We start from the raw sequence: 25,615 nt of genomic DNA on the forward strand, positions 1-25,615 counted from the left end.
TTCATATGTGCAGAGATCTCCACACTCCTGGCGGAACTCTTCGCACCCATAAAAGGGTCTATGGCTACCAGTAATTCCTTTGAGAAATCTTGAGAGGCATAATGAAGGTAAATTTGATCATAAACGTACATTTACGACCACATTTATTTGTGCGAGTGGGCCCCATTGTGTTTTTGCATGAATGCACTTATTTCATTGTCCATTCGTTTTGTAAATTTTTAGTTGCAGTCTCTAAAATTCATGATGTGTTGGTATTGTATAAATATACATATGTTTAGCTTAATTTACAGAACTTACAATAGTAATGGTTTTCTGGAGTACTGCATGTTTCATATCTTTTGAACAATGACAACAAGTGAGTTTGTTCTTTCAACACACACATTATGGTTAAGTCTTGAATACATGTAACATTTTTGGAAATAGATGAGGCAATTTTACAATTGCAGCTTTTGGGTATGTGTATTATAAGTTGCTATGGATGGAGGAGGAATGATGGCAGGAAGAGGAGGGGTTTGTTGGCTACTGCATCACTGCAGGGTAGACTGCTGATAGCAGTGATTGGCCTTGCTGTGCCTCTACAGTACTGGACTGGCCTATTGGGCCCTCCGGCACTGCTAGATGGGGTGGCTGGAAAGAGCCAGTGTGGGAGCCGGATATTTGGTCCCATCGCAGCCCACAGAACCCAACAAATGTCCAACACTCGCCCTTTTTAGCTGGTCCATTCAGCAGCCTGAGTGCTTAACTGGCCAGGCCAACAGTGCTCCTCAGTCCTTTTAACCTGCAGCGATTTAGTGTTTTGAAGATTTCTTTTGTTCGGACATACAGTTAGAGGGCGGACCTAGCTTTTGCTATTTCTACACTATCCAATCATGTTGTTACCGATATCCTGCTGGAGATCTTGTTTTGCCCTGAATCAGGGTGTGGTGGTGGTATGCCATGTAGAGATGGCACCCAAACACCCAACTAAGGACTTTGACTCATGATCCCAAATTGCAGCTCTACTGTGGTGACATCAGCATCTGCTTTTCCAGTTGCAGCAGCAGATTCCGCAGTGCCTACATGGAGATCCTGGGGCAGTGTTATTGCAGACTGTATCCGTTTTTGTGGGGTGCCTGTGTCACACTGATCGCTGGCAACATATTTGGATCATCTTTATTTCATCGTCGTCCTCCTGCAGTTTGTTTCCACCACTTCTGGTCTGTGTGTGGTTGCATGCTGCTGGTTCCATGGATTGTGCTGGAGTTTGTCCCATGGGCGGCCTTATGCATCTCAGACTGCAGTGACTTCCTGTTCTTTTACATCTTCTTTCATCTAGTTCAACTCCTTGCCCACAGTGAGGAACTTGTGCTGGTCATAGAGAACTTACCATCTGCTATCACTTGTATGTTTCTGCTCCAGTCTTCTTGCTCACTCTGAGCCCTACTGCATTTGGACTTTGACTTTCTTTAACACTTTGACTGTGTACCATATAGTCTACTGATGGACTTCCTATGCTTTAATTTGTTAGGACCCTCTTTCAGTGCAAAGCTCAGTCATACGACAGGGGTTTGAACTGGCTATAGCTTTTGTATTTGAGACCTCTTAAACGTATGTTGCCCTAATCGATACTGGTCTCTATCACATTTCCACCCTGTACCCCACGCATGCTCTCAAGTTGAAAGTGAAGTGCTCTTTAGTGGTGACACAGGGATCTGATTCGGGTCTGAGTTCCAAACAAAACCCTTTAACAGTTTTCTAACGTTCGACTGGAACTCCCAGTTTAGTTGCCAGTTGCGGACAGAGTAAGGGAATAAGTACTTTAGGACCCAAAATAATAACCTCCATTTTGTCCTTGTTCAAATTCAGCACACTATCTCAGTCAGTCAGAAATGTTGCAATCCCTTGATATGATGTTATTACATTCATCCATGGGTCATTGATCCGCAGATTAAATAGCATGTTTTCAGCATAGGAAGTTATGTTGCATATTTGTATAGCTGTTGAAGCCCCCTTAGGGTCTCCTGAAAGTGCTGAAGGGGTAGGAGATAGAAAAGCGGGAGAATGATAAAAGAGCACATAAGGAAAAGAAAATAAAGGAGATGTTTGGATAGAGTGGGTATGTCCCAAGACATTATTATCTTACTGGGAAGAACAACATTGCTTTATTGGTAACCTGTTTTAGCTATCTGACCAGCAGGTTGGGAAGAAAGGAAAAAGAGAAATGATGGGTGGCAGGAGTGATCGGGAGAGGCAAGCACGTAATTGTCATGGCCTGGGAAAAATGCTATGGTTTGAAGTGGCACTGAGAAGAATCAGGGGGTGACAGAGTACAAGTCATGGTATACAGTTCAAAACTTACTACGGCCGATCAGAGAGAACTCCATGTAGGCAGTGGATCACCAGGCTACTGCACAGTGGCAACAGTTGTGCCTTTCATGAGCCTTCCTCTAGCAATTATATTTAGCTGTGTGCCTGTCCGATTGGGGAAGCTGAAGGGAGAGCATGGCTTGTGAGAGGACAGAAACCACTAGGGTTGTAAATGTTAAAATTGTAATAGCAGTTTAAGGGGTTAAGAGGGAGAGAGGTAGGATGGAATATGGGGAGGTACTTGAAACATACAATACTATGCAGAGGTGTTTGCTTTCTTGAAATAACTGCTTCCTGTTCAGTAAAAACATTACACTACATCTGAAAATCAAACCGGGGTGGGATTCAATTTCCAAGACAACTGCTCAAATCAATTTCATGTTTAAGGAAACCCACTAAACACTAGTATGTTGGCAAATCAGTCTTTTTCACACACTATGATTATTCAGATTTATCCAAATTGTTTTCAATGTTTCTGATTTAGCCCCATCACTCATGTTAGAAGTTACTCTAATGTCTGTACCATTCTTTCTGGAACTTGCAAAAAACACGCCCCCGAATCCGAAAAGGACAGAGCCTGTTCGGAGAGACAATCCTCTTCTCCAATGGCTGGCCAGCATTCAAGAGGCCAGCCAATGGAGAAGAGGAGAGAAGAGGGGCGGGTTCAAGCCCCTCTTCTCCAAAACACTCCAAAACATTAAAACTCGGACCGAGACTGCGCAAGCGCAGCCTTCGAGCCGAGACCTAAAAAGCAGGCCAGCTTCCAAGCGCAGATTCAATTTTTTTATACACAACTGATAATTAAAAACAAACGCATGGAAGCCGGGTTACACACTCGCATGATAAATACAAAACTGTTAAAGTAAAATATCAGTGTGAAGGCAACGGACCCAAAAAAAGGAAGTCAACCAGAGCTTCAAAAGAGACAACCGTGCCTCAGTAAGCAAAATAGAGGAAAGCAATTCATAAGTCTAGACAACCGTGCCAGAAAACGACCAATCTGAGGATTTGATTTTACAGAATCTTCCAGAAGCGTAATAAAGCTCCTTTCTCCAGTGCAGCCTGAGACTTTGAATTTGGTGTTCAGATAAGGTGGGCAGCAGCATGTAGAGCGTAATGTGTAGCACTGTCAGTCTTGAAGTTTAGGTGCATTGATTGCAGGCGTACAACGTCCATTGGGCAAAAAGGGCTTTAGACATTTGTAAAGTAACGGCAGGGGTAAAATATGCCCATTCCAGGACAAAATCAGGGATGCCAGAAACACTTCCACAACAAAAAAAGACAGGAGAAGTTTCCATCAAACAACAATTAAAATGACAGGGTGTTTGTTGCCTTCGTATGGATAAACAGATACAATTTGTTGTATGGCTTTGAATGTATATTTTAATTGTAATTTGTCGAACTTCCTAAAAGCTGTAAGGTCAAGCATAATGTGGGGTCCTATTTAATTGTAATTATATAGCTCTTGAAACCCCTGATGAGGCATCAAATCGCTTTTTGGGGAGTAGCACGCTACTCCGGAACCCAAAAAGGATTAGTGGTGGATTAGTATAGTGACATTTGAGTTAATTTGAGCGGTGGACATGCAAGTCTGTTAGTTGAATTGAAAAGGATAATGGGGGGATAAAAGAGGGAAGAGTCTAGTAAGTATATATTGGGAGAGCATTGTAGTAAGGTGAGGTTTTGGATGAGTATAAGGAGAGATGGAGAAGGGAAGAATCTCTAGAATTAATTAGGGAGATCATAGTAGTAAAATGAGTTTTGACATGAGTCAAAGGTGGGATATGCGAGGGAAGAATTTAGAAGGGTTTTTTCAGAGATCATAGTATACAATTGAGGTATGGGATGATCCAAGGAGGGATAGAGGAGGGAAGAGTCTAGAAAGGGTTATTTTAGAGATTGCAGTAGCAGAATGAGGGTTGGGATGAGTCAGAGTGGAGGTAGAGGATATATTGTGGAAAGGATAGGGTAAAATATAGAGTAATGCATTGGATAGAGTCAAGTTTTTTTTTATTACAGTTGGAGGAAGAAAATATATAGATACATATTTATAACAAGAAATACACATATCTAGATACATACATATAGAGGTGAGCCAATAAATGAACAGGGGGAGCCAAGCCAGAGGCTAGCCGAGAGTCTGGCTGGGCTCTAAATAGTCCATGTACAAGCCAAGCCCAGAAAATGTTGGGTATATAAACTGTGCAACAAACACCTTATAAAAATATGAAAAGGCTCTTCAAAAATACCTGTAACATGCAGAGGCATTTCAAATTAGAACATGAGATTATATGACTGCATTGAGAGGCATTTATTAAAAGGGGCAGTGTTTTTTTTTTTAACTTAAAAATATTCATGTCCCACTCATCTCCGGCCATGACAGCAATGCCATTTGCGATTTAGGAGGCAAGTCATTTGTCATGCTCACCCAACAAATATCCTTAATTCTTACATGGAGCAACCTTATATTGTAATTAAATTAGACACAACAAAAAGGTGGTCGTATAGCACACACCCTGAACTTACATATTTAAAAGTGCTCTCAAATCAGATGAGGTAAAGGAAGCTTGGTTAATTGAAATAACTCTAGGCACACACAATTTGGTTAAGCCTGGAAAAATCCTAGGTTTTTTCATTTCACATTGTGCCATTCAACCAGTAAATGGGTATCTATTTTCCTCCCCTATCTTACATTAAAGGATATATATATATTTTAATTCTTGGTGCCATAGGTAGAAACAGGTGGCAGGCAGAAGCCACATTATAGCTTGGCTCGTTTTGAGCCCGAGGGCCCAAGAGGACCTCGAGCTGAACCGGAGCCAGGCATTTAACTTGACCTTTCAGTAGCCTTTCCACCTCTATTGGCAAAGCCAATAGGTCTCATCTTGAGCAAATGGCAATAGTCTCTAGCCATGCTGCACATACTTCCCCCATGCTGTGAAGCATTACTAAAGGAAATACATTTACAAAAAGGCACTATGATACATTTTGTTGCCTTCCACACCACTCATGTATGCATCTAGAAAATGACAAGTGTGTGTTTTTGTTTTTAAATTGAAGCGCTGGTGGGGGTGAGTAACAAGAAGAGCTGGGGTGGGGGAAGAAAGCAAAACAGTGGGCTGGAGTGGGGAGGAAGTACCACAGCAGGAGGGGAGGTCAGGAGTGTAGCAATGTCGGGGGGACAGAAGCAACACAGAGGGTGAGAGTTGGGAGAAGGAGCAACAGGGCGAGAGAAGGGTGTAGATGGGGAAAGCAACACAGAGGGAGGGGTTGGGGAGGAAAGGCAACAGTCAAGAGAGCAATGTGGAGCAGCTGGGGGTAAAGCACATGGGCAAGCAAGCACTGGGGGAAGTACGAAAGTCAGAAGGACAAACAGCAGGTAAGAGAGAAGAATGATGCAGGTCAGGGAGGCTACAGACTGATGATACCGGGAGAAGAAGCAATCCGTTAGAGAGCAACAAGCAGTGAGCAGGGAGAAGTACATGGGTTAAAGACAGAACAGAGTGTGGCGAGGAGAAGAAATTCACACTCCGGAGAATGCTTGAAACCACATTGACTCTCATGGAGTGCTTAAGAGAAAAAAAAGCAGGTCCCTAAAAGTGAGCAGCTGAAGGACTCGATTGGCAATGTTATCCTGGCGGGACGGACACAAGATTGGACAAGGTAATCCATCAAAAAAGCAAGCATATGCGAGTGACAGGAAAGCCTACCAATGGTAAGCAATAGGCTGGCTCGAAGCCTTTGTGTGTTCGTAGTAATTCCACAGGATGCCAGACAACTTAAGAATAAGGTAACAAAAGAAAGATTGCATTTGACATCAGCTTAAAAAAATTCTATCAGTTTTGCAGCGTGACTCTTTCTGGATTCACTATGCTGTGCATTATTCCGCCAGCTAGTGATTGGGTCCGGAACTGTAGAATTTCTTCTCTTTTTAGTTTTTCGTGGCCCAGGTTGGCGTCGACATACCACCATTTGGTGTTCTTCGTGACGTCGACACGCTTCCTCCGGAAGCTCCCACCTTTGGACGCCATCTTCAGATTCTTTTTTCCGCCGTTGGGTCTGGATCAACAGTGAAGGGGCTCCAAATACTTTGGAGAGAAGAATCAACGAAAATAGAAGAAAACTTTAGAAAATATCACCGGGGAAGACACCGGAGATGAAGTAAGGACGAAGGTTGACGACAGAAGAGAGAACATCGAAGAATTTGACGTTTCAAAGGAGAATGCGCATACAGGGGGCTCCCTGGGCGTGGTGATGGACAAAACTCCCAACCTGTGGCACCACACCAAACTTCCCAACAAGGTTATCAAGGAGGTAACCAGGGACAGCAACAGCAGAACTGGCAGTATCCGCCCCGAGGACAATCCTTTCGAGGGCGCAGCCGAGGAAGGGGTAACGGCCAGAGGAGGAGTCAGCCTCCCTCATCAAAGTGACTCACCAGCAAAAACAACGCACACCTGGCCAAGACCTCAGGGGGTGCAGAAAGAGTCAAGGGCCAACAACAAATCAAGACCTTCAACGGTTCCTCCAACACACAACACCAGTAGGAGGCAGATTAAAACACTTCCTCCAGGAGTGGAGGGAAATAACATCAGACAAATGGATATTGAACCTCATACAATACGGGTACTGTATAGATCTAGAAAAACCACCGGCAAACAGAAAGCCAAGGGTCAGAGTACGCTCAACAAAGGAGCGTGCACACTTGATGCAGGAAGCAAGAGAACTGCTAAAGAAAAGAGCCATAGAAATGGTACCACACAAACAATGGAACAAGGGGTATACTCCACCTACTTCCTCATACCAAAGGTAGACGGAACATTACGTCCAATTCTAGACCTAAGATTCTTAAACAGGTTCATAAAGACTCAAAGGTTCAAGATGATCTCACTCCAAGAGGTCATACCTCAACTACAAAAGGGAGATAACATGGACACTATCGAATTAAAGGACGCCTACTTGCACATCCCATCAACAGCAAACACAAACACCTCCTCAGGTTTATGATCAACAAAACTCACTACCAGTTCACAGTACTGGCTTTTGGACTAAGATCAGCACCAAGGGTCTTCACAAAATGTCTGGCAGCAGTAGCAGCACACTTAAGGAGGAAGGGGATACATGTATACCCGTACCTCGACGACTGGCTGGTAAAAGCAAACTCATACCACAAGTGCAAGAGGCACATAGAGATAGTGATACAGACGCTTGCCCAACTGGGGTTTTCAATCCATTGGGAGAAAACGTCAATCGAACCACAACAAGTGAAGATATTCTTAGGAGCAGAGATCAACACCATACAAAGCACGGTGATTGCATGTGCAAAGAGGACTCTGGCAATATGCAAAGAGACGCGTCTTTACTGCAAGGGGCAAGCTCTGACAGTGAGGACAGTGAGCAAACTGATGGGAATGATGGCATCATGCATACATTTGGTACCAAATATCCGCCTACACATGAGACCATTCCAAGAATGGATCCAGCAGCAATGGTCACAAGCGACAGGGAGATGGAAGGATCTAGTGGTTGTCACGCAGGCAGTACAGCAAGAAATAGCGTGGTGGAACAAGAAGAACTTAGCACAGGGGAGATCTTTCACACAACCAACTCCAACAGTAACCATTACAACAGACTCCTCCCAGAGGGGGTAGGGAGCACACCCAAACAACCTCAAAGTAAGGGGGTTGTGGGGACATCAGGATGCAATAAGGCACATCAACTACCTAGAACTCAAGACAGTGTTCCTAGCCTTAAAAGCCTTTCAGAAACTGCTGTACAGACACAGAGTACTGATACAAACAGACAATACAACTACCATGTTCTACATCAACAAGCAAGGAGGGACACAATCAGTGACACTTTCCCTGCTAGCGCAGGAAGTATGGAGATTGGCAATCCCCAGACAAATGGACCTGTTAGCAATACATCTACCAGGGAAGGACAATGTAGAAGCAGACTGGTTCAGCAGACAGACGTCCGCATCCCACGAATGAGAGATCAACCAACAAGAAATCCAGAAGGTGTTCCACAACTGGGGAACTCCGCAAATAGACCTATTTGCAACACACCAAAATGCAAAATGCCAAAACTTCGCATCCAGGTTACCGTGCAAACAGTCCCTGGGGAATGCGCTATGGATAAGCTGGTCAGGGACATTTGCCTATGCTTTTCCACCGATACCGCTGCTACACAGGGTACTGAACAAATGCAGGTTCAGCAACATGACGCTCATCCTGATAGCACCCCAGTGGGCCAGACAAACCTGGTTCTCACAAATCATGGAGATGTCACAAAAGCACGCACACAGGTTCCCCGCCAGGAAGGACTTGCTAACGATGGAAAACAGAAGAGTACTACACCCAGAGCCAGAAAGCCTCAGCCTAGCTGCATGGCTCCTGAGGACCTAGAGCTCGCACACCTCAAACTGCCGGCAAGCACGATGGCGGTACTCAGAGAGGCAAGGAGACCTACCACAAGAACGTGCTACGTATCGAAGTGGAAAAGATTCACCGAATGGTGCATTAGGGAGAAACTGCAAACTAGGATTACTAAGGAATCAACAGTACTAAGATACTTAACACATCTACTGCAGAATAAACTAAGCTACACATCCCTAAGGGTCCACTTAGCGACAATTGTGGCTTACACAAGAGGAGAAACGGGGAAATGTTTCTTCACCTCACAGGTGGTAAAAAGATTCCTAGAAGGAGGAAAAAGGATCGCACCTCCAAGCAGAATGCCAGCACCAGCATGGAACCTCAATGTAGTGCTAACACAACTGATGAAGGCACCATTTGACCCTATTCACAAAGCTACACTGCATATGCTCACGCTAAAGACAGCCTTCCTAGTAGCTATCACATCACTGCGACGAGTAAGTGAATTGCAAGTGCTAACACTCCAAGAACCCTACCTGCAAATACAAAGTGATTGGATTGTCATGAGAATGGACCCACATTTCATGCCAAAGGTGGTGTCTAAGTTCCACATCAATCAGACAATTCAAATACCGAGTTTTTTCCAAAAACCTTCCACAAGCACAGAGAGGGCCTTACACACACTGGACGCCAGGAGGGCAGTGATGCACTATATGGAAAGGACAAAAGAGTGCAGGAAAACAAAGCAATTCTTTGTATCCTTTGCCAGCAGTTTTTTGGGATGACCAGTTACCAAAAATACCATTGCACGGTGGATTGCACAAACCATACTGCTTTGCCACAAACAGGCAGCTCAACCATTACAAGGAGCAGCTCATGCTCACTCAAGGAAGAAAGGAGCAACAATTGCGTTTCTAGCCAACACACCAATTCAAGACATTTGCCAAGCGGCTACATGGTCTTCAGTGCACACGTTCACTAAGCACTACTGTGTGGATATCCAAATGAACAAAGAAGCACAAGTGGGACAGAAGGTCTTGCAACACATTTTCAGCAACCAATGCTCATCTTCCACCCAACCTCTACTATAAGGACAAACCGCTACAAAGTCTATGCACAGCATAGTGAATCCAGAAAGATTCACGCTGCAAAACGTATAGTTTCTTACCTGTCGTGTAGTTTTGCAGCTTGGAGACTTTCTGGATTCACTAGCGAACCCACCCTCCTCTGCCAGAAAGATGGACAGGAGGATAAAGGGAGCACAAGATGAAGAAAGACTTTACAAGGTTAGATGAGAGCAAAGTAACACAAGACAAGAAAAAATAATCCGAAGATGGCGACCAAAGGTGGGAGCTTCCGGAGGACACCAAATGGTGGTATGTCGACGCCCACCTGGGCCAAGGGGAAAAAAAGAGAGAGAAGAAATACTACAATTCCGGACCCAACCACTAGATGGCAGAATAATGCACAGCATAGTGAATCCAGAAAGTCTTCAAGCTGCAAAACTACACCGACCGGTAAGAAACTATACGTTATTCTATTTAATGCACATAATATGCAGCTTTATGTGAAAGTTCAATGCCTCCGTGTTGAGCTTTATGCAGACATCTATGTATACCCTTCAGGAATTTTGAATTCCAGGAGGGTGATTGTATTAATTTTATCAGTCATAGAGGCATGAAAGGTTATCTCTGAGTTGAAGACAACACTTTACAGTGCTAACCACACTGCACAATCTGCTATAGTAAATAAAAAAAGTATTATAACCATAAAAATATAAAATGATGTAGTTGTCAACGTTCCAGAAGCACTAGAATAAAAGGCTTCAAAAAGTCTCAAAAGTGCCCCAAAAAATAATTTAATGTGCTTTTATTGAGAAAAAAGATCACATCACTATGCTGGAATAATGCATGGCTGTATTGTGGAGGAATAGTGACCAGTCATAATTCATTAAAGGTTTTTTCTGTAATTGTGTTGTGTATTCAACTGTTTTTTTTCACTATGCTTGCAATATATATTTTTGAGTTGGAGACTATAATCAATATGGCTTTTGATGCCTCTTGAAAAGATTGTGTTACCTGAATGACAGTGAACCAGTACACTTATTACACAAATGTAGCGCACTGCACTGTGTTGTCCAGTCTGGATAAATATCCAGTCCACGGTCTCTAGAAAAGTGCATGTGCATGCAATACTGGGGACAATTCACAAAGCAAGTAGTTAATCTACACTCGAAGATTAACTTCTGCGTCCAAGTGTAGATTTACTACATTCTGGGATTCATGGATTCCAAACGTAATCCACATGGAAATCTGCATCTGTGGAACAGTTCGTTGTAGAACCCTTGGGAAACCATCTGATTTACTTATTTCGATCCCATTCCCTGTGTATGGAGATCTCCACCGTAGAGAAATCTACACAAGGGGATGGAATCTCCTGTGCAAATGCATTTTTTTTTCTCCATGGGGAATATTTTGCCCAGTGGATCAACCTCTTTCCCTGCACTGCCACCAGTTTTGAAGGTGATCCCTTTTCCTTCCCAGCTGAGAAGGGATTCATGTCGGCCCTTGAATGGATTAAAAAATAAACCTTTCTGGGAAGTGTATTGAAATGCCAGATTTTTTGATTTGCACAAACATACTTGTTGGCCATTCACAAACACCCAAGCCAAGTCATACCTTGGAAAGCCAAGGAACAATCTGGATGACACCCTGTGAGAGTGATTCATATGTGCAGAGATCTCCACACTCCTGGCGGAACTCTTCGCACCCATAAAAGGGTCTATGGCTACCAGTAATTCCTTTGAGAAATCTTGAGAGGCATAATGAAGGTAAATTTGATCATAAACGTACATTTACGACCACATTTATTTGTGCGAGTGGGCCCCATTGTGTTTTTGCATGAATGCACTTATTTCATTGTCCATTCGTTTTGTAAATTTTTAGTTGCAGTCTCTAAAATTCATGATGTGTTGGTATTGTATAAATATACATATGTTTAGCTTAATTTACAGAACTTACAATAGTAATGGTTTTCTGGAGTACTGCATGTTTCATATCTTTTGAACAATGACAACAAGTGAGTTTGTTCTTTCAACACACACATTATGGTTAAGTCTTGAATACATGTAACATTTTTGGAAATATATGAGGCAATTTTACAATTGCAGCTTTTGGGTATGTGTATTATAAGTTGCTATGGATGGAGGAGGAATGATGGCAGGAAGAGGAGGGGTTTGTTGGCTACTGCATCACTGCAGGGTAGACTGCTGATAGCAGTGATTGGCCTTGCTGTGCCTCTACAGTACTGGACTGGCCTATTGGGCCCTCCGGCACTGCTAGATGGGGTGGCTGGAAAGAGCCAGTGTGGGAGCCGGATATTTGGTCCCATCGCAGCCCACAGAACCCAACAAATGTCCAACACTCGCCCTTTTTAGCTGGTCCATTTAGCAGCCTGAGTGCTTAACTGGCCAGGCCAACAGTGCTCCTCAGTCCTTTTAACCTGCAGCGATTTAGTGTTTTGAAGATTTCTTTTGTTCGGACATACAGTTAGAGGGCGGACCTAGCTTTTGCTATTTCTACACTATCCAATCATGTTGTTACCGATATCCTGCTGGAGATCTTGTTTTGCCCTGAATCAGGGTGTGGTGGTGGTATGCCATGTAGAGATGGCACCCAAACACCCAACTAAGGACTTTGACTCATGATCCCAAATTGCAGCTCTACTGTGGTGACATCAGCATCTGCTTTTCCAGTTGCAGCAGCAGATTCCGCAGTGCCTACATGGAGATCCTGGGGCAGTGTTATTGCAGACTGTATCCGTTTTTGTGGGGTGCCTGTGTCACACTGATCGCTGGCAACATATTTGGATCATCTTTATTTCATCGTCGTCCTCCTGCAGTTTGTTTCCACCACTTCTGGTCTGTGTGTGGTTGCATGCTGCTGGTTCCATGGATTGTGCTGGAGTTTGTCCCATGGGCGGCCTTATGCATCTCAGACTGCAGTGACTTCCTGTTCTTTTACATCTTCTTTCATCTAGTTCAACTCCTTGCCCACAGTGAGGAACTTGTGCTGGTCATAGAGAACTTACCATCTGCTATCACTTGTATGTTTCTGCTCCAGTCTTCTTGCTCACTCTGAGCCCTACTGCATTTGGACTTTGACTTTCTTTAACACTTTGACTGTGTACCATATAGTCTACTGATGGACTTCCTATGCTTTAATTTGTTAGGACCCTCTTTCAGTGCAAAGCTCAGTCATACGACAGGGGTTTGAACTGGCTATAGCTTTTGTATTTGAGACCTCTTAAACGTATGTTGCCCTAATCGATACTGGTCTCTATCACATTTCCACCCTGTACCCCACGCATGCTCTCAAGTTGAAAGTGAAGTGCTCTTTAGTGGTGACACAGGGATCTGATTCGGGTCTGAGTTCCAAACAAAACCCTTTAACAGTTTTCTAACGTTCGACTGGAACTCCCAGTTTAGTTGCCAGTTGCGGACAGAGTAAGGCAATAAGTACTTTAGGACCCAAAATAATAACCTCCATTTTGTCCTTGTTCAAATTCAGCACACTATCTCAGTCAGTCAGAAATGTTGCAATCCCTTGATATGATGTTATTACATTCATCCATGGGTCATTGATCCGCAGATTAAATAGCATGTTTTCAGCATAGGAAGTTATGTTGCATATTTGTATAGCTGTTGAAGCCCCCTTAGGGTCTCCTGAAAGTGCTGAAGGGGTAGGAGATAGAAAAGCGGGAGAATGATAAAAGAGCACATAAGGAAAAGAAAATAAAGGAGATGTTTGGATAGAGTGGGTATGTCCCAAGACATTATTATCTTACTGGGAAGAACAACATTGCTTTATTGGTAACCTGTTTTAGCTATCTGACCAGCAGGTTGGGAAGAAAGGAAAAAGAGAAATGATGGGTGGCAGGAGTGATCGGGAGAGGCAAGCACGTAATTGTCATGGCCTGGGAAAAATGCTATGGTTTGAAGTGGCACTGAGAAGAATCAGGGGGTGACAGAGTACAAGTCATGGTATACAGTTCAAAACTTACTACGGCCGATCAGAGAGAACTCCATGTAGGCAGTGGATCACCAGGCTACTGCACAGTGGCAACAGTTGTGCCTTTCATGAGCCTTCCTCTAGCAATTATATTTAGCTGTGTGCCTGTCCGATTGGGGAAGCTGAAGGGAGAGCATGGCTTGTGAGAGGACAGAAACCACTAGGGTTGTAAATGTTAAAATTGTAATAGCAGTTTAAGGGGTTAAGAGGGAGAGAGGTAGGATGGAATATGGGGAGGTACTTGAAACATACAATACTATGCAGAGGTGTTTGCTTTCTTGAAATAACTGCTTCCTGTTCAGTAAAAACATTACACTACATCTGAAAATCAAACCGGGGTGGGATTCAATTTCCAAGACAACTGCTCAAATCAATTTCATGTTTAAGGAAACCCACTAAACACTAGTATGTTGGCAAATCAGTCTTTTTCACACACTATGATTATTCAGATTTATCCAAATTGTTTTCAATGTTTCTGATTTAGCCCCATCACTCATGTTAGAAGTTACTCTAATGTCTGTACCATTCTTTCTGGAACTACTTTATTACGCTGCAACTAAGCATTCCTTTCCAGCCACAAGAATTCTAAAACTTATGTTAAAAATCCAGACTTTGTTGTACCAGTTAATCTTCATGCTTGATTGCCAAATACTGTAAACAAGTGTATTATTATTTTAAAATTTTTCTGTTACTGGGTTTCTTGGGTATGGTGCAAGTTTATCAGTTCTGTGCTGCACTTAAGTAAAATGCGAGTGGCAGCCGAAGTGACATAAAACACACCATTTGACCACCAATCCCATCGCATGGTTGACCATTTGACCTATCTTTAACTGTTCAAGAACCTCTAAATCATAACGCAGGGGCTAGCTGGAGGCAAAAAACTGTAAATAAGTATAGAAAACAGGAATCTTAGACCTATGTTTAGTTACCTATTCTTCTACTGCTTCCATGAACCTTGAGGCCATGGTTAGCTAGGACACAGTGCCTTGGATAACCAATGGCATTCCATCTGTAGCAATCTCATATTCTGGATACCCCTGATTGAGGTCAATGTGTGCTGTGAGGGCACCATGGACCTTTTCACTTTGTGCTGAGTTTCTGTGATTTTCGCGTAATTATTGGCAACATCTTTCCAAGTGTCTATTGCATTTTCAGAATATAAGCGTAACCAACCCAGTCAAAACCATGATTATATGATGGGAATTGAACTAAGGGTTTTTAATGTTGTACCAAGAAGTACAGCTTCAACATTCAATGTGTAATGAAGCATGGACATGAAGGATTTGATCCTCCTAATATCAAGAGAGCTGTCTCTTTTACTTTAATATATTATAAAAAAAAATTATACTGCACCTTTTGCTCACAGTTTTCTGAAACATTCTTTTGGGGAGGATAACTAAATATAGATTTTTAAAGGTTGAGAGAAATTCAACTAGCCCCAGACAAAGAAACGTGACGTATTTAATCTTCAACAGTTTGTTGGCCCAATGTATATAAAGATCTCGCATTTATCGTCCATTCTGTTAAAGCTCCTTCAGTAAAGTCCTCAAATAGATTAAAGGATGTTTATCTCACACCGATGTTAAGTTTGTCGTGCTTTAAAAACACTTTTGACCATATTTTGCTGAAAAAAGGACTCTTATTCTGCAGTGTACCACAACAATGAAAAGAGCCACCACCGGTCATTTTCACTCTGGTTTGAAACATTGTTGCAGCTCCACTGTCCCCCCCGAAATTTGGGTCTGGTTGCGCACCTGATTGGCAGAGACAACCAAGACAGCTCCTTCAATTCAGGACTGAAGTGATGTGTTTCCTCTAGTTCACTGATGCTTTAGTGGCCCATTGAAGCATTCAGCGCTTTGCATCATGGAACAGGGTTTTTGTTGGGTTGTATTAGCGCAGTAATATCCTCAAACAGTTTCTCATGACACTCCCTGAAAAGTGTTTCTCGTTCTTGGAGCTCCTCAGATGGACCTAGCCAACATCAAAGGCACATTTGAGCTGTAATGTCCAACTTTGATGATGCATAGATACTGGCGCAGGTACTGCATTCCAGAAACTGAAAACAAAATGACAATCCACACAGTCTCAGCACACTCTCCCCAGTACATAGCTTATTTACTCCACAGACCCAGTGAACTATGTTCAAGAAACAATAGAGAGCCCTACTCAGTTTCAGTTATTAGCTGAACTTACTGACAAGTGTTTACTTCTTGGAAATTGGCTGAAGGAGGAGTCATACCATGCATTAAATCTGGGTATTTGTAGCATTGACACTTCTTATCTTCTTGCACACGGCTAAGGATGTAGTGATGTAAGACTGAGTCTTCCCTCTCTGGAGAAAGATACTAAATAATGAACCATAAAAACTAAAAGAACCAGGGTTCATTACATCCTGGGATGGCTGCTTCAGTCCTATCCCACAAGACATAAACACTTGTCATTTCAGCTCAAAGCTGTACCTGCGTGCTCCCGTCCCTTGCTTCTTATCAATAAGAGAGATGACCAAGGCTTGAACTAAATAAAGTATGGCGATCCAGATAGAGAAATGTATTTCTCTGTCAAGGAATGGAGTAAGGATGAAATGTGGCATGCATGGTAGCTTCTGAATTGATTGTAAAAGGGTAGACACATTGGTAGCCAATTCAGGCATCCAGACTTTGGGATTTCAGAACGATGTCTGAAAAGAAAAGGAAACTATGTTGGAGGTGTTTTTCTCCTGTTTGACATCCATAGCCAGATCCAAGGCTAGTGGTGGTGTAGTGTAGAAGAACCTACAGTGCATTCCCCCAAATAATAAAAGTGACTGTCTCGTTCTGAAGAGTCAATTGTACCAGCCTGTGCGTCATGGCCCTACCCTCTCGTGGTTGGTTGAGGTTTAAGTTACCTTTTATACTTTGTCATAGAATTTTGGGTTTCACCCTCTTTTTTTGTGTTTCTATCCATTTTTGAAAGCGGAAGCAAATTTTTTGCAGATTAAATATGGTCACCCCTTTAAGCTCCTTGACCTACTTCTTCAGATTTGTTCTTTCTAATTAACTTGTACCGTTGCCATTGTCTGCTTAATTTCGTTCACTTTCACTACGTATTTTGTCCATAGAAAGTAAAATGAACATTTCCGTCCATTTCCCTCCGACATCCTTACTTCTTTCAGCATTTGTTAATCTGCCTAAAACAGTTGCAAAAGAAAATGGTTGTAAGAAAAACGTCACATAAAAATTATATTTTGAACTTTTTAACTGTTGAAAGCTACTGTGAAAAGTGAAAAATAGAACATTGATGATGCTGTTCATTTATGTGGCTGCTTTATTATGCTGATGTCTGGGCAATTACTGAAAGTAATTGCATTTGACTTTTTTTCTAGGTGAAACCAAACAGTAACCAAGTAAATTTGGCTTCCTGCTGCGTGATGCCACCAGACCTAACGGAGTTTGCAAAACAGTTTGATATCCAGTTGCTAACTCATAACGATCCAAAAGGTTAGTATAAAATGTTTGGAATAAACTTCAGCCACTGAATGATTGCCCAGATGTGTCGCAGATTCAATGATATTTTTCCTGTTAAATATTTTTCTTTTTAAAGTTTGTGTATTTAAAGTTTAAAAAAAAAATAGAACCACTCTATAAACCTTATAGGAAGTAGTTTAAATTATAGCACATTTAAAAAAAGCAGTTCACTAACTTTCATATACGTTTTCATACTTACTCGATTAATTATAAAATCCATTTCATTGAAAGTAAATGGGTGAAGATCTGGAATATTCTCTGACAGATACTATTGTCTAGTGCCCTTGTCTAGTGCCCTTTAGATAGGGGCACCTAGATACTATGGATCTTTAAAAATGGTCTCATCTTGATGTAATCTGAGAAGTTGCTGACTGCTACTCTGATCTGTCCATGTCCCTTATAACAAAGTGCATAGGTCTGGGTTAGATGAAGCCGCAAGAATGTAGAACATTCCTTAATGTCATGAGATTTCTACCAACTGCTTTTGACTCTGACAAGTACATTGAGTAATTTTTTTAATTAATGTATTTTGCTTGCAGGTCATACTACTGCAAAGTAGAGATCTGAAATGTGTAACTTCCCAGCCCAGGACCACCATACATTAGTCATGGCCAAACCTTTGTTGCCTCCTCACCCCCAGTTTCCCTTCCCTCCCTTGTGTAAATCAAAATTTTAAAATGTTACAAATTGTCTGTCCTCTTGCTTCAGTAAGACTTGGTTCTTAAATGTGGCTCACCAGAATGCAATAGATAAGAACGGGGACAACTAAATCATCTTATGTTCTTACTAGTATTGTGATTGCCCCTATAACTACAGCACTTTTCAGTGTAGAAGGTAAAACAACCTCAGTTAGACACCAACATATTACTGTTTTAACCACTTCAAGCTTCAAATCCTCAACAAACTAAGCCCATCTGCGTTTTGCTGTATAGAAGGGGGTGCCTTTGTCTTAGCCTGATTTAGTGGGCATTCTCCAAGCCACAGAGCATCAGTGAATTTAGGGAGCACTGTAGGACCTCTACTACCCAGTCACACAAAATGGTATTAACTTTTCAATACAAAGCAAATTGTGCTCCCCTCCCACCTACTGTGAGGGAAATGAGTTGTGATTGCTACTTTAAGTGAAAGTAGTTAATGCAACAAGAAACTTTTCTGGAGTTACTTAAAGTTATTTTGCCTTTTACATACATGCTATGACCCAAAAGGATTCATGATCAACTCTGTAAAAATCGACTCTGCATAGTTCAATGCTTTAATCTAATTAAGAGCGTTGATGCTCAAGAATGGGACTGTCTTAATCTTTGTAACTCTTAATTCAATGCTAGTAAACTCTGAGAGACCAGGATTCCAAGTTAAATCCTTAAAGAGTTTAAAAAAAATTATCATTACAGAAGGCAATAAGTAATTCATTGGTTAGGAATTAGCATCAGTAAAATAACCAAAGTATAATTTTGTAAGAAGACTAGCATAAGGTCTACCTCTGAAGGAAACCAAGGAAAGAAAGTACAAATCAGTATACACACTAGCATAGGTCTGCCTTCGAAGAAATAAGCTAAAAGACTGACTCATTTCCAAAATAATGCAACTTTTATAAGGTTTCAGGGTATAGAAGTAACTCATTTCATGGTATGAAATGACATTATAAGGTTAGACTAGCAATGTTGCAAACACATAAACCAATCAATATTCTGATAAAGAAGATACTTTTAGATACATCTACTGCCTAATGCATTTCATTGATTAGGCTAAGCGTAACACCGCAGTACGATGGTTCGCTCAGCTAATGGAAGACATTGACAGGAAACCTTGAGAAGTTACAAAAAAAAGAAACATCTTGAACATTTCTTCTTCGAGAGAGCAAAATTATTATATTACCAACACCACAATTGAGGATTTGTCTTGGATGATTCTCCTGAAATGCAAAAACACAGAAGCACACAGAGAGAAAATGGCTTTCTCGCCTAAAATAAACATGCACTATTGTTCTGCAAATGTTAATCGCCGTCATTGCAGTCTGACTGCGACCTAATCATGGTAACTGAATCACGTTTAAATTAAGCAGTATTTCTAATCAGTAAAAACTTACCTACACATATGATTTTTTTACTCTTATATCCCAGCTCTTTACTGTTTTAAGCTTGAGGGACCCTGCCAACTAGTGGCAAGACTAAAAGGTTTCAATTGCTGTTGATTCAGTGCTTTGCACACTGGGCTGTGCATCCATGTAACAGTCATATGCAGACACAATCCCTTCTGTGCTCATAGACACAACCTTGCCACTTCTCGTTTTCTCTACTGAACGATATGGATCAGAGACAGCTTCTTCATGGTCAAGGAATTCCTCAAATGGGTCTGCCCTTAAAACTATTTGGTCTCTTTTTTGGATTGCGTGTGTGCTGTGCCTTTTTTTAATTTAAATTCAGCCAGGGTAGCTTATATACCAATGCTTGTGCTTTAAAACGTGCATTGTGTCACAGGTAGTTTGCAGAAGCTCAACTGCATAACCTTTAAATCTCTTGCTGGAGGGAAACCAGCTGGTGCGCGTCTTTGTACTGTACACTGCTACCAGTACAGTGTCCCTCCAGAACTGCCTGGCTTGTGTGCAGAGCTAGGGTTCACCAAACCCACAGTAGTAGCGTTCAGCACTAGAACTGAGAACCAGAAGGTGATTAAAGGGCCCTGGCCATCATGTTACACCATTTCTGCTATCAAGGTAGAGGCTGTTCATCCTCTAGTGTCCTTGTCCCATCAGAGGTAACAATCACTTCCCTTAACAAGTTCACAGAGTAATCGTGGCAAGCTGAAATAACCTGTTTGCGAGTTTTTTTTTCTCCTGGCACAAGACAACTTGTTTCACTCTGATCAGTTATCATGGATGTGGGAAAGTGTTTAACATTCCCTGCAGCCAAGGGCCCTTGAAGAACCCCAACCCTGTCTTGCTCTGGAAACTCCATTGCGCCGGCGATTCAACTCAGCTGCTAGCCTTGTACGGATCCAAATGTACTTTTGCACTAAGATGAAGCCAGACTTGTCTCGTTCTGGCTGCAGTGCTGCACGTCTATTCCACAGATTGAGCACGTCTCCCTCCTTGCAGTGGTGTACTGCAAAATGATTGGGGGGCCCCCTTGTATAATGTGATCAGGGGCCCCCAAGTCGCCCATATCTCAAAGATATTCATTGAACCTGGCCTCATTTGGGATCCCGCGGCACTGCAGGGGCTTGTGTTACACCCCTGCCTCCTTGATTGCGGGTCAAGGGAATACCTCTCATTTCACTTTGATACTTCAGTGACTTTCACCAGATGGTTGACCTTAGCTTATCGTGTGGGTTGTCTGTCACAATCCTCTGCTTGACTAGCGGAGCCATCTCACCCTTGTGGCTCCGTGGCTGAATGTGGCTCCTATGCTGTCTAAGTGGTGTGTAGAGCCTCACCGAAAGAAAAAGCTCAACTCCCCATTTTTACAGCAGACTTATTTAACACAACTGTCTTAATGGCTATGATGGTGCTGTCAAATTAGCTTTTAAAACCTTGTTTATGCATGATTGACTCAACAGATTGCATTGTACCATTGATATAGTTATACCAGATATCACTAGTGGTTGGTGAGCATTCATATTTTTGTATGTAAGACCAAAACAGCCAACGCAGATAACACAAACCAACGCACAATCACTCCTCTTGCACGAGAAAAGCGAGATGTCGTACTCTGACACACAAACTTCAGAAATTGAACATCCTAGACATCTCATGTCCACAGTCCCCTACTCTGCAAGGCCCTATTAAATTAATCTGCATCTTTTATGTTAGGTAACAAATTCTCATGCCTCCGGCTCTCTTAGTCTGCCTTTTTACAGTTTTGTTTTGCTTGTAAACCGACCTTCCATAATGTTTATATATTATTGATTGCTGAATTAACTAAATAAAGAAAGCAACAATGAATGGCTTTGCTTAGCCAGCTTAATCACCCTCTCATGAATTGCTGGTACCTGTTAAGTAGCACTCTCACTTTACATCCTGGCATGCATTTCATTTTATACATCTATGGAGAACGGTTTATCGCCTATTTAGTTTAATCTGGATAGCTGAACCATGTTCAGCTTTTCTTTTGACTATAAGCCACGTGAAGAGTAAGTGGTAGTGTGTAGTTTTGTTCAATTGTTCAAATGTAATACATTTTTGTTTTAATCTTTTCCTTTAGAACTGCTCACGGAGTCCAGCTTCCAGGAAACCATCAAAGAAGCAATTGAAGATAGTCACTCAAAGGAGTGGACGCCATTGTGGCTGTTGCGTTACTCCGTGATTGTTAAGAGCAGAGGCATTATAAAATCAAAAGGCTATATTTTACAGGCTAAGCGAAACGTCCCTCCTCTTGTACATCATTCGTTAGGCTATGAAAGCTAGCTAAACTTGAAATCAACTGCCTTCTTGTATGTAAAACTTATATGAAGGTGCCTGTAAAGGTCTTCTAAAGAGTAGAAACTGTAAAATATTGCTGGTGTCTGACCAATTTGTTTACAAAAATCACGTTCATAAAGGCATTGTATAAAATAACTGTCCTGTCCCAGAGAATATTTGTGTCTACGCACTGTGGATTGTTTCATTAAACATTTTATTTTGCAATTGCTGGTTGGTTTTCAATTTAATTCATTTAACTTGGAGTTGAGCTGCACGGGGTGAAATTCAGTGTTACACCACAATCAATTTTGAGATTAGTCGTTTCTGATATAGGCGACAACTGAAAATTAAGATGCCATGGGCAAGTACTCAGATTTATTAGTAATGAGTGTATACAAGTGGTCTTACTGGAGTTGAAAGACATTAGGTGAAACAATATCTTCAGTACAAGGAATCGGCTTTGAGTAACACAGGAAGACTTTAGGCAACCTTTAACCAGGAAGCGAAAATAAAAGCTTAACCACAATCTAAGGTGACTCATCTAGGTTTTTTTGTTGAGGGTTTACATCAATGCAAAATAAACAGCATTATAAAAACTATATAGGGTTAGTTCTCAATTATCAAAATAAACATCTACTTGTACGGAAGCTGTATAACAGCAAAGCTAGGAGGCAAATGAGCTCACAAGTGGCATGCTTAGTATGAAATCCACCAATTACGAAAATAACGATTGTTGATTAATTTGTTACATGTATTGACTGTCATGAAGTTGACTTAGAGCGATGATATGAATAATCGTGAAGAAATAGTAGTCCCGCTACTCCTTAAAACATAAGAGACAGAAATTATAACTCACGGAAATGAATAGTACATTAAGAAAATAGAGAAGGGATATGAGGAAAGAAGGGGATGCATTATTGTGCGATCTACCACTTGCTCTGTGGAAACGTGTAACATTTGTGTTCTTAGAAAAGATCCTGTGAAATAGATCATTCCAAATACAAGAGGCTTCTTCGATATACTTGTCTAATGAATGCCAAATGTTGTTGGACAACCTATCAGTAGCATGCAATGGGCGTACAGAATTATAGGCACACTTATGTTACCCATACCTACCAAGTATGGAAAGAGAGAAGGTTGGCAGATTTCCAATCAAAAAGGATCTCTTTGACTGGTATTGTTAATAAAAGGTGCTGTAGAATGTATTAATCTCTAGTAAGAAGAGGGTGTGGAAACACTCACGGTCCAAGAAGCACAATAAGGAAGTCTAATAAGATCTGCTGTTTAAATGTAATTGACTACCAGTCTACAATATCCTTCCAGTAACATTGAATTATTCTACAGCTTAAAAACTTGTGCTCAAAGTCCCCAAATTTTTCTTCACAGTTCTAGCACGCATCAGATTCAATTAATTTAACATTAGCCAATATGCTTGGGATCCAGTATGCTAAGTGCTATGTGAAATTTGGACCAAGCGAGGGAGGGCATTCTTTTGTATTGAAGGAATTTGGAAAAATCTCTATTTAGATTTTTGAATTCTTTACCACATTTGGATTGGAGTGCAGAAGCAGGGTTGATTATGTCAAAGGAGAGCGCCATCTTTACAGAATTTTCTCTTTCCTTCCTGGCACCGGTGCAGAAATGTGCTGCCGTGCACGCACACACGTTTGCACCATAGTGCAAGGGTGTGCGCGTGAGACTTGGCATAGGTTTTGTACTGGAAGGGTAGCCGTCCAGTACAAAATATTATGCATAGACTAACTTTAGAACTTTCTCACCTTCTATGTGTGCCGTACAGTGCAGCACACATGTAAAATCGGAAAAGAAAGGAGAAATAAAAGCATTTCTCCATGATAGCGCCAGACTGAAGTGTGCACTATTTTTTGACTCAAGACCTGGTCTACTTTTTTGGGGGGTAAATGGGGTTTTGTGTCAAATCTTGGGTGGTTGCATGGGAACGCGCATGCACCACCCATGGAACACGCCCTTTGCGCTGAGTGATGCAAAGCATCGCTAAACGCTACTTTTAGTTGATTTTCCAGTGCAAAGCACGTTTTGCACAGTAAAGGACATTAGTAAAAAAAGATTTTTGTTGCAAACCGAGCTCTAAATCATAGTAAATATACCCCTTGGTTTATTAAAGTAGCAAACGATAGAGGGCCAGAAGAGGAATACAAATCTTTGACTAGAGACAGGAGATTGGATGTTCGGAGATATGCGTGGACATTTTTTTGTCTAAAAGGAGGCTTGTCTTCCCTGTGTCTGTCAGGATTTGTTTTGAGTGTGAAGTGTTAAAGCTACCCATCATGAGGGTTGAAATAATGTGATTAGGGAAGCAAGTTCATGTTCTATGTAAAGCCAGTAAGGCTAGGAGACCGGATTTTCAATAAATCAATGTGCTACTTGTGTAGAAAGGTAAGTGGTTTGGTAATTAAACAAATTTGGGAATTTGCATTCTCCATTTCGGTAGTTTAATTATAATTTTGTATAAGAAATTCTGGCCTTTAAGTTATTCCATAGGAATGAGGGTGTCCTTTTATCCATAAGAAAAAGTGGCTAGATAATCTTACTACCAACATGCTAGAAAAAAAACTGATCAAGGGGGAGATCATAGCTTTCAGAGTTCAACTCGGTTTTTCCCAGGGCTTATTTTCATGACCAAAAATCAGGTCCGGTCATTTGAGAACCATACTCCAAGGTATTTAATGTGATTGGTCCGTCAAAAAAAGAACGCCTGAATTGCCAAGGCATGAAGGGAAGCTATGAACATTTATAGGCAGTACTATAATTTTATATCTGGTTGGACCCTATCCCGGAATTTCGGAGAATGACTGCATCATTTCCCACCATAGTATTGGCATTTGCAGAAAACACAAGTATGTAGTTTGCATAGGCTACCGCTTTAAGAAGAACCAAATCAAAACAGAAGCCCTCGATGTCCGCAGATGTATTTAATAGTTGTAAAAGAGGATTGATAGCCAACAGAAACAAAAGAGAAGTGAGAGCGGAAACCTTTGCGTGTGCCCTGTTGAAGAGGGACAGCATCCGATGAGGCACTGTCAATTCTCACCCGGGCAATAGGAGCAACATATTAGGCCATACCAATTCTTATAAAGCGAAGTCTATGTTGTGGTGATGTCGGACGGCTTCTAGATGAGACCAAGTCACCTTATCAAAGTTCTTTTCTGCATATATAGCTATGGCCGGTGCAGGGGAGGAAACAAGATCAGCATTTTTGACAATATGACAATATTGTCGCGCGCTAACCACCTTCCAAAAAGCCTGATTGAGATTTATGTAGCAACTTTGTAATAATAGGTTCCAGGCATTTGCCAAAATATTAGCATCATTTGGGGTTTATATTTTAATTAAGGAAATTGACCTATTGTTTTTTGGGTCTGCATGGTGTTTAACCTCTTGAGATGACGACTATTGACACCTCTGCAGCTCTACTAGAGACCTTACCTGTGTGTGCAGAGTGTTTTAGGACAGCTTCAAGTGGAGTAAAGATTGTGGGCAACATGGTTTTATAGAAGCTGATTGGAGGCCAATCCAGGCCGGGGGCTTTGCAGCTGGGAATTGATTTAACGGCATCTAAAATCTCTTCCCCCCCCCCCCCCCCCCCCCCCACAATAGGTTTGCTAAGGGCCACTCGATCTGGGTAAGAAATCGAGTCTGGGTACAATTTATCCTCTTTGGAGGCAAGAGTGATTGGTTTATATAGTGGAGCGTAAAAGTTTCTTTATACTTTGAATATTTCCTTAGTCTTAGTGGATCCGTCGGAGTGTTTGATGTTGGTGATTACAGATTTATTTCTTTTAAATAAGCAGCAGTTTCACCCGCTTTGAGATAAAGTCGTTTTTTTTAGCTTTCTAAGCATTGACCCATAAATGAGCTGGTTTACGAACTAGTTTGTTCTAT

General features: G+C 41.6%; 1 protein-coding gene across 1 annotated transcript in view; it reads left to right on the forward strand.

The window, feature by feature from the left end:
- Positions 1-21,919, forward strand: part of GCLM (glutamate-cysteine ligase modifier subunit) — a 111,948-nt gene extending 90,029 nt beyond the window's left edge. Inside the window, exons 6-7 of the mRNA XM_085601482.1 lie at positions 17,157-17,271; positions 21,498-21,919. Of these exons, the coding sequence (XP_085457608.1) occupies positions 17,157-17,271; positions 21,498-21,700 (318 nt within the window). The 3' untranslated portion in view covers positions 21,701-21,919. The remainder of the gene's footprint in view (positions 1-17,156; positions 17,272-21,497) is intronic.
- The last annotated feature ends 3,696 nt before the right edge of the window (positions 21,920-25,615 follow it).

This window comes from Triturus cristatus, chromosome 4_2 (assembly GCF_964204655.1).
Source record: "Triturus cristatus chromosome 4_2, aTriCri1.1, whole genome shotgun sequence".
Taxonomy (NCBI): Eukaryota; Metazoa; Chordata; class Amphibia; order Caudata; family Salamandridae; genus Triturus; species Triturus cristatus.